The sequence below is a fragment of the Atractosteus spatula genome, chromosome 5 (assembly GCF_055471065.1).
Source record: "Atractosteus spatula isolate fAtrSpa1 chromosome 5, fAtrSpa1.hap1, whole genome shotgun sequence".
Classification (NCBI taxonomy): Eukaryota; Metazoa; Chordata; class Actinopteri; order Semionotiformes; family Lepisosteidae; genus Atractosteus; species Atractosteus spatula.
Genome location: NC_142710.1, coordinates 6,233,866 through 6,249,018, shown reverse-complemented (window position 1 = coordinate 6,249,018; position 15,153 = coordinate 6,233,866). Strand labels below are relative to the sequence as shown.

General features: G+C 42.5%; 1 protein-coding gene across 1 annotated transcript; it reads left to right on the top strand.

The window, feature by feature from the left end:
* Positions 1-1,816: 1,816 nt before the first annotated feature.
* On the top strand, positions 1,817-14,549 carry LOC148833697 (uncharacterized). Its single transcript, XM_088915696.1, has 5 exons — positions 1,817-2,483; positions 7,163-7,453; positions 9,564-9,652; positions 11,284-11,338; positions 14,443-14,549. The coding sequence occupies exons 1-5, from the start codon at positions 2,402-2,404 to the stop codon at positions 14,547-14,549; spliced, it is 624 nt and encodes a 207-aa protein (XP_088771822.1). The 5' UTR covers positions 1,817-2,401.
* Positions 14,550-15,153: the final 604 nt, after the last annotated feature.

The following is a 15,153-nucleotide window of genomic DNA, read 5'->3' as shown; positions in this document are numbered from 1 at the left end:
TTAGTATCATCCTACTCCCCACCTTGCAGCCTTTGTTCAGCTAATTCTGATCTGCTCTTGTACTGCAAGCTTGTCTACATTCGGAGGCCGACAGGGCCTTCTCCTGCTACACTCCAAAGATCTGGAATTTTATCCTCTATCAGAGGGTCACCTTCCCTGAGTGCATTTAAAGCTACACTCAAAACATTTCTTTACAGAAAGGCCTTTACTTAATTTAAGTTCTTCTTCTCCATTTTCCAATGACCATATATCTTCTGCTGCATTTCTTCTAATCACGTATCTTTCTTATAGGTGATTATTTTGTCATTTGTGTTCCTCTAATAGTTTTCTTTTCTTTTAACTGTTTTGGTACCTACTGTAAAGCGCTTTGGAATGCTACTTTTAAAGGAGCTTTAGAAAGTGAAGTACTGTATAACAGACAATATTTACTATTACAATGTTGCCCACTAGATGGAGCCCGAGTACTGCGTCCGTGCTTACGGTCTGCGCACAGCGTTTATGAAATTGAAAGCGAACAGATATTGCTTAGTATCGCACAAAATTACAAGTGGCAAACTAAGCCGACTTAAAAATAAGAAATCATTTCGGCCTTCCGGGGTCCTATGTCCTCATCAGGCTCGGTTTTTGGAATTTCACTGCTTTATGGAAATGCGTTAGCAAGCCAGACAAGCCTGCTCCTGCTGTGCTCGGGTTCTCTTCCCGAACGTACCAACCCAAGTGTCGAGATCTTGGACCACTGGAATAAAAACACAGTACCTGCTTCTACCCCAGGGCTCTCATATCCCGGTCTGCTTCCTGATTATGGGATCTTCCGTGTGGAGTTCACGCGTACATCTTCTCCGTGTATAGCCATATGGGTTTTCTCCTGGTGTTCCAGCTCGCTCCCACTTTCCAAAAACAGCTGCAGCTGACTCGATTAATTGATGTCCTAATTGCCGCTGTGTGCTTGAGGGTGCCAGGCGGTGCCAGGCTGCTGTCCCGTCCAGGCAGTATCTGCAACACCAGCCGGTCTCCTTTCCAGCTGGGCAGGCCGGCCCCCACACCGAGCTGTACGAACATGACGAATGAGCGCTGAGGCCTTTTCAGCCATGAGTCATGGTTGTGGTAAGCATGTGTTAAGACACCCTGCCCTGCCCATTTTTCAGAGCAGACCACGCACTTCACGAACACATAGCTCATGGGGTTTTTATTTCACACATTTGTTTACTATGCTGAAATTCTCATAATATAACGTGTGACAGTACAGCGCTCGAGACCACTTTGCTTTTGCAGTAAGTGCACCCCACCTCATTATCTGGGTTTTCCCTGGTTTCTGGAATCATTTGTTCATCCGTTCTCCAACTATTTTATCCAGTACAGGGTCCCAGAGAAGCCGGAGCCTATCCCAGCTAACAACAGGCCCGAGACAGGGTACACCCTGGGCAGGACACCAGTCCATCGCAGGGCAGACACACACAGACACGCACACACTCACTCCAGGACCAATGTTCCCAGAAGTCAGTTCTCCTGCGGGTACGTCTCAGGACTGTAGCAGGAAACTGGAGCGCCTGGAGGAAAACCCACACGAACACAGGGAGAACAAACAAATTCTGCCACAAACAAAGTCCACGTAAAACGTATATCTATATCAAACAGCTGCCTTCCACTCTGCGACAAGAGCTTATTACAAGACTGCCTGCAGGCTAACCTTCGATACCAAATCGTGAAAACTGACGAGCAAAGGTGTCAGGCTCTATCACACCCGACCATGTCCGCCTCTGAACATTTCTGTTTTTCTTCGAAAAAGCCGCTCTTCTTGCGCTGGGAGCAGATCACGAGCCCTGCAAGTTTCCACGCAATTGTATTCAACTGGATTGAACAACAGCTTTTTAAGTCAAAGGAATCTGCAAGCTTGTTATACGGTACTTTTGTACCGTGACCTCCAGTTCTGAAACCTGGGCATGTGTGTGTGCAATCACATTCCTACTGATATCAAGAAGACCCGCGATATCAGCTAAAGCTGTTGGCGGCCGTTTAACGGCCCTGTCCGTGGCTGCTGACTCTCCAGCTGAATCCTGGAAGTTCTTCATGAGAGGTGACTTCAGAAGGCCGGTAGCAGCTCTGAGCTCATAATTTCTCACATCTTCCTGTCAGCCAACAGGGCCAGGAAGTAGTTCGACAAGCGTTGAAGCTGCAGCAGGAGAATGACGAGAGAGGAAACCCCCTTTTCATCTGAAGTAAACCCTTAGAAATTTACTAAAGGGGGAAGTAAACCCACTTCACACTCGCGCAGAGGGCATTCCAGCCCCGGTTGGCATTTCCAGTATCCAGCGCTCAGGTATCATCTCGTCAGTGGTTAAAAGAGACATCAAAGCTTCGGGGACGAGCAGATTGGGACCGTGAGCCGCCTGAGGCAGAAGACATGTTGAGCAGCAGACACCGGAAAAGGAATAGAGGCATGACCTGCGTGTGGCTGTTTGCCGTGGCGATCATTTTCAAAACAGGTACCGTGCTCTCTTCTCTGGTTTGGAGCATTGTTAGAGGGGACAAAGTGAACAGCGAAAAGGAAGGGATGGAGAAGTGTGATATAAGCAGTTGGCTTTTTTAAAAAAATCTAAACAACAGGGTGTAAAACATTTTTGGTGTTTCACGTGGTCACAGATGTGTAGTTTGGTATTACTACTGTATTTTTATGACAGTGTTTGTAGTGTATATAGCGTATATAGGATAGTGTTTCTTACTGTCTGGGAAGAAATTGATGGAGTATGTCAGCATGATGTACGGGCTATTGTGTTCTCTTGGTGTTATGTCAGACGTACTGACGTGACAGAAGATCCATGTGTCTTACTACATTCTTTATGTCAAATGTATATTTGCATTTTGGGAACAGGGTTTGGGGAAAGTTAAAGCACTGGAAAGTACTTATTTATGATATGATCACTTTATTAGCCATATACAATGTCTTGCATTAGGAATTTGTCTTTTCAGACAACACCCCAGCTTGCTCTCCATGAGACACACAGGCAGGGAGAGAAGCTTGGGGTCAGAGCGCAGGGTCAGCTATTTATACGGCACCCCTGGAGCAGTTGAGGTTAAGGGCCTTGCTAAGGGGCCCAACAGAGTAGGATTCCTCTGCAGGCTGCAGAATTTGAACCGGCAACCTTCCAGCCACTGGCGCAGATCCTTAGCCTCAGTGCCACTGGTTTTGAACCAGTTTCATTAAGTTTCAGGATTCAGTACTCATAGTAGAAAGAGGCTATGGTAGCTCACAAACTGTTCAAGAAGAACCTTAAACACTTCAAGCTGTGGATGTTCTTGAGCCCAAATCAGTTCTATCAAAACTGAGTCCAGTCAAATGAAAAAATATATTTAGCAAGCACCATCTTAAAATAGGAACAGTTAATTCTTTGTGATCCCTTAACTTCCCTGGGAATGCCTGGGAGATTCTCCTCTTGAACACTATGAGACTGAGTTATGGATCATTGCATTTTAAAATATAAATCAAGCATTTCAACTTTTGTGTTTTTTTTATTCTTGTTTGTTTTTAGTATTATGTATTATGTACAGTATGTGTTATTGCGGTATTTGTAATGTACATTACATGTAATGTAAGTTTGTGATGTGATGTAGACTGCGACAATTTTTTTCTTCATATACAGTAAATAAATCCTTATGGGTTTATGTCTGTAGACACCATCAGTAATGTATTTTCTCTGCACCATTGTTTTAGTCCCAGCTCCGCAATTTTATCACACCTTTCTCAGAATAAAAGGCTCTGACACGGAGACCTTTCTCCATTTTCATGAACAACTCCAATATGTATATAAACAGAACAACTAGGTCACAGAACCCATCTTGAAGAGAAAAATTATCCTAGACACCATTTTTAGTTTTTCAAAGAACCGCGCTAGTGATGTCACTTCCTGCTAATCAGTGAAACTGGGCGATCGGACACCCAGTCATTGACTTTCTAAAGTAAACACAGGGGTTTAGGATGTGAGGTCACTTAAAAAACGTAATATTCAATTATACAAATGAAAAAAAATAAATAAAAAAGTAAAACTATAATGCATATTTTACAACATATATATATATAAAGTTTGTCATGTAAAAATAAATGTAGCCTAATATAGTATTATAGCCCTCTGCTACAATATCTGGATTCTACTTTGTTTACTTGAAGCATATTGATATTGTGCCCTGTTCTAAATTCTTGTCCGCTTAGTTTGTAACCATACACAGGTGTCATTGATCTGTTGTTTTCTAATCGCTAATGTAACATGTCACAGAGGATGATATCACCCTCTTGGAGCCTTCAACAGGAGTTCTGGCCTTTTGGCATAGGGGAATTCACTGAAGAGTCTGACATACCAGCGAGAGTCTGCAATCGGACCCCGCAGGAGATAAACCTTCATCTGTTATACTAACACAGTTCCACAGTTCAGTTTTTGTGCTTGCTAGTAAAAACAGCACCACAAATTGAAAGCAAAAGTGTTTGTGGCTGATATTTAAGCCTGATAGCAGTTTGGGAGCAGTAGTTTCCTGTTTAGTTGAGTACACTAGAGAAGAATCATAACTTTGAAGTGCATTCTGCATCTGCATATTTTACATCTAAACTGAGGCCCTAATAACCCTTCTATTCTAATAACCCTCCATTGATTTCAAGTGTAATCAGCTTTAAACTCAAAAGCCTGTAACATTCCTGATGAATATTCTTACTTACTTCGAAGTATAGAGACACATAGAGATCGGACAGACGTTTTCTTATTAAATATTCGATTCCACGTATGGCATCAAAAATGCATGCCGTCTGCTTCTGTTCAAAAGAAAGAAACCTACAGTACCTCCAAACTTCATAAGCAGCTCTGCCACAATAGAACTGAACCATTCAGAACCCGGCTCTACATAATAAAATGGCAGCATCATATGTAATCCAACAGGGGTGTAAATATTGGATATAATGTTTCTGAATTAAAGCAATTCAGCTACATCCAAACTCAGCAGGTGTTGTGCCGGAGAAGTGCAATACTTCCATCCAGTTTCTAAGCACTGTAGCTAGTACAGGGTGATGGGTAGCTGGAGAACATACAAACTCCACAGAGATAGCACTCCAAGTACAGAATTGAACCCAGGGCCCCAACTCTACGAGGGAGCGAGCCACACCACTGTGCCACCGATTCATTACTTTATATTGTACCATACTTTATGAACATATAATCACAAAGGAGCAGGTAAAGGTTTATTCCATGCTGAAAAGAACAGCAACCTAATGTTTCGGCTTCTTCAGGAGCAGATATTTCTCAGGGGCTCCAAATTCAAACTAAACACCCTCAACTGAACATCTTTCACAGGAATTCTGCTGGCAGGGTGAGGCTGAACGAAACGGATCACTCAGTGGCTCTCGCAATCTTGGACTTCAATGATGCGGGACTCTTTCACAAAACGTTGTGTCTTTTCTTTTCCTTTCAGCATGGACTAAACCTGTAGCTCTTTCTTTACAGCCTACGCATGCTGACAGCTCCCTACTTGAGCCTGTATAATCACAACGGCCAGCTGACTGCTATTGGACATTTGAAGCAGATATGATTTTATCCCAGGAACACAGTATTGGACTAGGATCAACAGTCTTAAGGAATATTAGTCTTAATAAGAGAGAGATACGATCACTTTATGAGCCATATACAATTTCTTGCATTGGGAATTCATCTTTTCGCATACCCCAGCTTGCTCTCCATGAGACACACAGACAGGGAGAGAGAAGCTTGGGGTCAGAGCGCAGGTTCAGCCACTATACAGCACCCCTGGAGCAGATGGGGTTAAGGGCCTTGCTCAAGGGGTCCAACAGAGGAGAATTCCTCTGCAGGCTGCAGAATTTGAACCAGCAACCTTCCAGCCACAGACGCAGAGCCTTAGCCGCAGTGCCACCGCTCCGCCCAGCAAGATACAGAATGAATTTTTCACAGCTCAGTGCAGTGAGGCATAGTGAAGGCATGTCTTAGCCACAGGAAACCAAGGTACAGCTTTAAACATAGTGACAGCAGATCATGGCAACGTGCCTATACAATTACGTATTCAGTATAACACCTTGTTACTGACTTTCGAGGTTCTGGACAATCTGGCTCCATCATACATCTCTGAACTCCTCCATGTTTACACTTCCTCCTGTAGCTCCTGTCAGTACAGGCTGGTCCTCTGCTCACTGTTCCCAGGTCTAAATCCCGGACTTTAGGTGACTGAGCCTTTTCTGTTGCTGCTCCATTTGTGATGGAACGACCTTTGTCAGACCCTATGAGAGACAAATTATTTAACTCTCTTCAAATCCCTACTTAAATTTTCAGTCTTACCAAGGTCTAGGTTTGATTTCCCTCCATCTGTATAAACATGTAAGCTCTTGTTTGTTTGTTTTTCCTTCTTTTATGTTTTATTGTACTTTTTTGTCTTTTACTTTGTCAATATGTAAAGTAATCCTTTGGACAGGCACTTTATATATGAACATCATGATTATAAGCATTATGAAGTATTCAGGTGGGGAGCTGCGTCAGCATGCGTAGGCTGCAAAGGAACAAGTAATAGGTTTATTCCATGCTGGAAAGAGAAGAAAGGAAACACAACGTTTCGGCTGTGGAGCCTTCTTCGGATGTAGAGTTTCGGCTGTGGAGCCTTCTTACGCCCAAAGAAGGCTCCAAAACCGAAAGGTTGTTTTCTTTCTTCTCTTTTCAGCATGGAATAAACCTACTACTTGTTCCTTATTATTATTATACGATCATTTCACCATTGTTGTCTTTCAATCCAACACAGACTTCACAGCCATGATATGTTTAACAAACCCCTGTCAACCCCTCATAAGGCAATTGAATATAAACACAAAAGCCATATATGCTCCACAAGACTAGAGTGTAAGAGATATATTTCCTTTTTTTCTTTCTGCATTTGATCTTTAGTCTTTTGGCTATAGAAAGGTATGACACAAAAATAAAACACACTGGAATTTATTGATTGATCTGAAGCCCATTAGTTGCTACAATCATTATCCCTATGTCCATTGGAAGCATTTGCTATTCAAAAAGAGGGAACATGACTCTATTCCTCTCCTGCCAGGACAAATAACAAGCACTCTTCATGACCCCAACTCAGTGAAAAGACTCCATTTAATGTGTTTCTTCTCCTCTTTTTTTAATTGCAGTGCGATCGGATGAAGAGATGGTAGTCTATGGTGCCAAAGGGAGCTCTGTCGTGCTGCAGTCTCAGCTCTTGGAAAATTACACCGAAGTGGAATGGATATATCTGAATGGCTCCATATTCAAACTAAACATCCTCCATGAGCATTCTCCAGGCAAGGTGTTGCTGAACAAAAAAAAACACTCAGTGACTCTTGCGAACCTGGACTTCAGTGACATGGGAATCTATTACATCGAAGCCACTGATGACAATGGGGAACAGAAGAAGATCTCCATTTACAAGCTGATTGTTCAAGGTGAGATGATATTCAGTATGTTCCTTCACTGCGTCTACTTGTTGATGTTAGAGCCCTGTACGTGTCTCAGAGTGTCTGCCCTGTGATGGACAAACGTTCCATCCAGAGAGTACCCTGCCCTGCTCCTGTTGCTTGATGGGATAGGCGCTGGCTCCCCAGCAACTCTGAACGGGAAGAAAATTAGAAAATGGATGGATGGTAACATTGTAATTAACAATGGAATTCTGAGTGTGTCTCTTTCCAGTCAGTGACATACAGTATCTTCTTTTAAGTCTATTTTATATGTGAGAGATACCATTACTTACAGATCTCCAGCCGGATATACCAGAATGACCCACTTTTATTCTGTATTTTTCCTGAAAAGTGAATTGCTTACACAGAATGTTATTTTTTTTTTTGGCATGATGGCAATGGTGGTTATAATTGCTGACTCACAGCTCTGGAGTTCTGGGTATTCTGTGTGGAGTGTGCATGTTCAGCTCATATCTATGTGTGGTCTTCTGCTCTAGTTTCCTCCTAGGTCCCAAAGACTTGCAGATTGGACTAATGGGACTGATTGGTCTGTATTGTGTGTCTAAATTGTGTTTCTGTTCTGTGATGGCCTCAGTGTCACTTTACCCAGTGCAGGGTCGTGAGGTGGTTAGTGTTTAATTTAAAATAACATTCTGTTCTTAAACACCTGTACTGTAAAAGCAATGGGCATGAATCCTTCACAGTTTCCTTTAATTTATGATCTACCGTTCCAATGATCAGGTGTCTGAAACTGAAGCGCCCTGGCCACACCATTGAGTTGAACATGTCTTAAAAAGAGTAATTGAATACACTGCTAATCCCATTTACAGCAGAAACTGCCACTTCAAATGGGGCTGGATTTTGGTGTTTGTAGGCCCTGGGCACTTTTACTCCGAAATGTGCAGAAAGAGGGGTAAACGCCAATTAAGTTACGTTGTTTTTCGTTAGTCACTAGCATTTCCCTCCTTCGTGGGCCCTTAAAATTCCGTAGGCCCTAGGCACTGTGCCTACAGTGCCTATAGTGCCTCATGGGAAATCTGGCATTGCTTCAAACTCATTATGATTCGTAACTCTGTACACAGTGGATCCTGAATTCAGGAAACACGAGGGCGGGACAGGTAAGTCTAATTGGACTAAAGTGTCTTGCTGAATATTTTCTTTAGCAGCAGTACATCTAAAGTGGTCCAGGTGGGTAGCTGTGTCAGCATGCGTAGGCTGCAAAGGAACAAGTAATAGGTTTATTCCATGCTGAAAAAAAGAAGAGAGAAAACACAACGTTTCGGCCGTGGAGCCTTCTTCTGAAGAAGGCTCCACGACCGAAACGTTGTATTCTCTCTCTTCTTTTTTTCAGCATGGAATAAACCTATTACTTGTTCATCTAAAGTGGGATAGCTCAGAAACTAAGTTACCAGATATTAAGCAGTTCAACAAAACCAATTAGTTTGTCACAGCATACAGGAGCTCAAACAGAACTAAAACTGGAAGAGATTAGTTGGCTGAGTTCAGCATCCACAGATCTGATAATCCTTAACTCCTCAGATGGACATTTGGGCAAATGGAAGAACCACAATAAAGTAATTCATTCAATGAAGAGGTATAGCACAGAGGGGCAGCAGTGGTTAGACTTACAACCAGCAGGGTGTGGGCTCAAATCCTCGTTGTACCTTTGAGAGAGGTACAACTTCATTCGAATCATTCAGATACAACACCGAGCTGCATGAATGGTTGCAAATGAATGAGTTACTTTGAATAGAAACATTAGGTTGAAACCCAGTGTGGCTCTTCAAATGATTCAGGTTGACTCACAACATTATTATAACTATCAGTTACGCCCTGGATTGTCTGAGACTAGTTTCCTCCCAGTCCTTATGCAAATGAGCCACAAAAGCAGTTACAGTGCAATTCATTTGCATTGACTTCGCAGTAATGCCATGTGAGACTCATGGTGACTCGATTGTACTTTCCGTGTCACCTGTGCAGCTCTGCTGCTTTGTAGTCCCTTCTTCGGTTCAGCTATCACACATGTTGACGAATGATCTATATTATGGGAATTTCCAAATATTTCCCCCAAACCTTTACGCATATTTCCATTTATTAGGTGGTGTGTCGAATGGGGAAGAACCAGTTCTTGGACCTGCTGATTGCCAGATGACATGTTGTGCCCTCTTTTACTTGTTGACAGGCTGGGTATTTTGGTCATGGGATATCTTGGGTCATGGGATACTCAGATTCACAGCAACAATTCAGAATAACCACTTCAGTGACAGGACCTTTCTCAATCTTGTACAGTTCACACATACAGCAAGCAATCAGCTTAGGAATTATCTATAACAATAATAATAACCCTTATAAAGCATTTTTCTGGACACTCAAAGCTCTTTACAGGTAATGGGGATCCCCTTCACCACCACCAATGTGCATCCCCACCTGGATGATGGGCCAGTACTCTCCCCACACACCAGCTCTCAGTGGGGAGGAGAACAGAGTGATGAAGCCAGTTCAGAGATGGGGATTATTAGGAGGCCATGATTGGTAAAGGACAGGGGGAAATTTGGCCAGGACACTGGGGTAACACCCCTTCTTCTTTCGAGAAATGCTTTAATGACCACAGAGAGTGAGGATGTTGGTTTTACATCAAATCCAAAAGACAGCACTTTTTTACAGTCCAGTGTTCCTGTCACTCAATACTGAAGTATTAGGACCCACATAACCACAGGGTGAGCACCCCCTACTGGTCCCACTAACACCCCTTCCAGCAGCAACCTTAGGTTTTCCTAGGAGGTCTCCCATCCACATACAGGTTCTAGCCAGTTTCATACCTGGTTAACTTCAGTGGGTTGTCAGTTGTGAGTTGCAGGGTGATATGTCATTGATTTATCCTTGAGCAACAGAAATGACCATTTTTTTTCACAGTTTCTGTGCAGCTGATTCTGAAATTCCTAGGCTTCTGCCTTGTTATTGGCTCCTAGAATGTTTAACTGAGACCGACTGGTGGTCCTTCATCTGGTTGGCTTTGCGGTCTTCAGACACATTGACCGCTCGTGATGTAACCTGCTGTTTCTGTAAACCATTTTTTGGTCTTAATATTGCCCAGCACTTCTCTAATGTTGTCTCATGACTGTGTCTTTTTTCTTTCAGAAGTTGTCTCAGATCTCCAAATAAATGTGACACGAACCCTTCTGGGAGATGGAAAGTGCTTCATTGCTTTGAACTGCTCATTTAAAAAAGGAACCGACGTCTCTATTACATGGACGCAGCTTCCTTCTGGACTCTACAGCTATGGGAGTGAGGTCAACGTTACACAAGACAGTCTCTCGAGTCACAGTAGTGGACATATGTACAAGTGTCAAGTCAAAAATGAAGTCAGCGCAGCCTCTGAATCCTGGTCCGATAATAAAGAGGATTGTGCTCAGTATAAATCAGGTAACTCTCTCTGATAAGTGGTGTTTTTTCTACCTGATTTGCTTTTTTGGGAATGCAAGTATGGACAAGAGGTGCCAAAGTCACTCAAATTATGGGCAAATATGAGTCTTTCATGAGGAACAGGGTTCAAACTGTGGTGTAGGGGACTGAATAGAGAGGTCGATCAAACTTATCTGGAAGGTCGGTAAGGAAAGTAGGGCCAACTGGTAAAAGCCCAGGTGAACATAGTTTCACCATCAGATCCAACATCCTTTCTCATGGTCTGCCCCCAAGTTACATTGCCAGAAGACGCTTGTTCCAGTAAAAGCAGTTGACATGAAACAGCACCTTCAATTTGTTTTAATCCACATTTGTAGTCCTGTCAGGGTTGCCCCTGTTGCTGCTCTGTGAGGCAGGCTATCATTGACATGGCAGCTGGCCACTGCTCCACCCTCTTGTCACACAGAACTGGTTGCAAACATGGACACCAATTTGACAGGAAGCCTGGACCACCTGGAGGCAATTTACTACCTCATGTGCTTCAGGTGGTTCAGAAAGTTTAAGGGCTGCTTTAAAACTACTCTGTTATAAGCATTTGGACTCTGAGACTCTCAAGATTCGAGTTTTGCTCCCTAGCCGTGCTTTGTTCGTGCCTTGATTCCTGACCTCACCTGTTCTTGACCTTATTTCCCAGATTTGCCCCTCTGTGCTACGAACATTGTTTCACTTGGCTTTGGACCCTCTTTGCATTTCTCAGCCTCAGACACATATTCCCCCTGGGCTTTGCATTTCTCTGGATCTGAACCTCACTTTGCTCTCTTGAATTTCCCTTTGTGCTCAGCAGGTGAAGCGCCAAAAAGAAATTTCCAATCGATCATCATTTGAAAAAAATAGGGAATTTTAGCGCAAATTCCCCTATAAAAATGATCACTGTCTCTTTAATGGTCTGTACAACAGGTGCAGTACAGTATATCAAAACAGATATATTGCATGGTGTTGCTCAGTCAGCTGTAAACACACAGGGGCAGTATTATAGCATGTGCAAAAGGCATTAACAAAAGTCCCTCTCTAGCTGGAGCTCATAGGTAGTTTGTAATGTTATTTCCAGAACATCTGTATCTGTATATTTGATTTGTAGGACATCAGAACTTAAGTCTTTATAAGTGTGGGAGCTCTAAAAAATATTTAGAGTCAATAACTAACTATAGTCAAGAGCTGATTGCTGTTTTGTCCAGTAGATGCCACTGTGGTATCCCAGATGAGTCAGACTTACGAGGCAGCACAATAATATGGCAACATTGCAGGCAAGTAAAAGGAGGAGATTCTCTATTAAGCACATGAGAAGAGTGACAAATATGATGAGGCCTTTCAGCCCATCTAACCCCTTTGGTCATCAGTAATCAATTGATCTGTCTCCTCCAGTTATTTTCCTGAAAGAAACCAGAGTATTGACTTCTACAACATGGCTTGGCAGCTGGTCCAAGAGTCCCACAACCCACATTTCCACTTCCACATGGTTTCCATATAGTGATCACTTCCACAAAGCATCGTGTGGCTTGTGGTTGTATTTTTAGATGTTGTTTTTTTGGAAGTGGAAATCAGCTTCTACAGTAATGTGGTTGATGAAGTAGGACATTCATATATTACCAGTGTGCCTAGAAAATGGCATGTCCATATCCCTATCAGGGACATACAGTGTGCTTTGACCAGAGAGCACATGGAAGGAAGATAATTGAGGTCATATAATCGTAGGGCAGGGTCGAACTTTCAATCAGCATTTTATAGAGAAATTGAATGACTGTGGTAGGAACGTACTGCCCCTTTTCTGTTCCTAAGTCAACCATGTTGTCTCCTGGTTAAATTCACTACCACCCCAATATTGTCTGCCATGCTGTGTAAAATGAGGAGAGTGTTGGGGGGCCTAAGGGCATTCAAAAGGAATCTTAATGGGGATCAAGGATAATTTTAAGGTCCTTACCACTAGACAGCAGAGCTGAGCTTAACCAACCACCTCCATCAACATCTTGTCTTTGTGTATTATCAGCAAAAGAATCTCCTGTTGCAGTTTGTTCTCATTTTATTTTTGTGTTTTTTTTCTAGAAAACAAAATTTGGATGATAGCTACACTTACAGCTGTAGCTCTCTTCATCTTGGTGTTAATAGTGTGCATACTCCGAATTAGAAAAAAAGGTATGGTATATAATGTTATCTGTTATTCTTTTTTTGTGTTAAAGTATCTCATATCCTCCGGATCCATCCTAGATATATCACTGTTTAATGCGTGATCATGATCATAGAAATCATAGTGGAAAGAGGTTACAAGATTGCAGTTGATCAAAATGAAGATGCAAATTGTGTGATCCTGCTATTTAATTAGGCTATTATGGAAATAAGTAGTAACAAGTAAAGTAGCAAGTATAATTTCATACTGAAAAGCAGAAAGAAGTAACACATTGAAGTCTTCTTCAGGAGTGAAGAATGTTATTATATTATTATACAGTATGCGTTCTATTATAGTGATAGTATTAATTCCCATTATTTTGAAACCTGTCAAACACTGATCGATTTCACATTGCCAGGCTTTAAAACTACACAAGAGGAATTGCTACATTATGCTCAGGATAACCAACCAATATGAATGTCTATGACACACAGTATCACCTATTTCAAAAACGACAACAGTGTCTTAAAATCAATGGTCAATACGTTTTGGGTTAGAAAAAATGCATCACAAAACAGTCCAGTCCTACTCAGAGCAACAGACTGGGTTGTATCCTAAATCTGAAAGAATTCTTTCAGTGTAAATCACCATGGCTTGAATCTTTGAATCACCTGCTGGGCTTGAGCATAAAGTTAGCCCTTGATTCAGCTGATGAAGCACTTTCGTGGATCTCCTTTCTGTCTGCTGTACAGTGGGGCTGCAGGTCTACAATGGCTGCTGTGAATCACCCAGGGGGGGGCTGAACAGAGCAGGTCTCTCTTCCCACCCACTTCACTTCAATTCACCCCCTAATATCCCTCACAGTGTGAACCCCCGTTTCCAAGATATAATGCAGTTTAGCTAATTATATCGTATATCGTAATATCATCAGGCTTTCAAATCTACTCTAAAACTCTTCACCTGAAGTTCTCTGCCCTAAACTGGGGCTGCTGGTGCATAAACACCACTTCTGCGATGTTGCTGTCCAGTGATCCTTGATTAGGGTCCCATCCTGTAGGTAAAATGCTTTGGCATCCTTCTGGATGAAAGGTGCAACGCGCCTGCATATAATGTTCAAAGCGATCCCCTTTAATTTGCACTCAAAACAAAACAACAAACTATTTTTACTACTTCAGATAAGCTGCACAAAGTCCCAAGGCTGGTAGGAGTACAGTGTTGCTTGGCAGCAAAAGGGCTCTGAGGTTTCTATGCACCTGCGTTTACAGTACACGCGAATCTCGATCTGGAAAAACTGACGGGGCTCCGTTTCGTTGCTGGTTTTCTGCTTCTGCGTTTGCCCACACGCGCCGGATTTCCTCCGCTCTTGCAATCAATCAAACGAGACCCTGCGACGAGCCCCTCCCCCTCGCTGCAGCTATCAGCCTCGCGGCTCAGCCTGGAAACGAGCCTCTGCTCAGTCTCAGGTGCCAGAACCGCTCAGGCCCCTGCGAGGAAGCAGGCGTTAAGGCTTCGAGATCATGAGAAACAAGAAAAACAAGTCAAAAAACCCTTTGTGTCAAAATCACTTGTTTATGTGCATATGTGAGTTTCACAGAGGTCTTACAGCTATAATTAGCCTTTTTCACTACCGCAAACTCTGTAACTCCCCCAGACTTTTAATGCTGAGGTTCATACAACACATTTCACAAATAGTTACCCCCCCAAATCCAGGGTGCTGCCTCAACAGGTTAGATAGCACCTTGCTGTGCTATTGGAGTTTGCAGAGCTTTATTTAGAGCTCAGAATGGAATATATAGAGACATTAGTTTGCTTGACAAATCTGAATCAATCTACAGCTCCTGGGAGCAGGACATTATCGACAGGTACTGAATTGTGCATTAAGACATTTTTACTCCAAACGTCAGTTCTGAATCTTGCAGGAGATGGTGACAATACTTTTGCAATTTTCAGCATGAAAAATGAATGTTGTATAACTCCAGTAAAATACGATAATTCTCAAATCACGAAATTCACCGGAAAACAAAGTTCAGTATTTTTAATTCAGTCAAATTCTAATAATGACCAAACAAGTTACCGAATGTAGAGGTGTAGCATACTAAATACTGAGGAAATGACAGTACCGGTT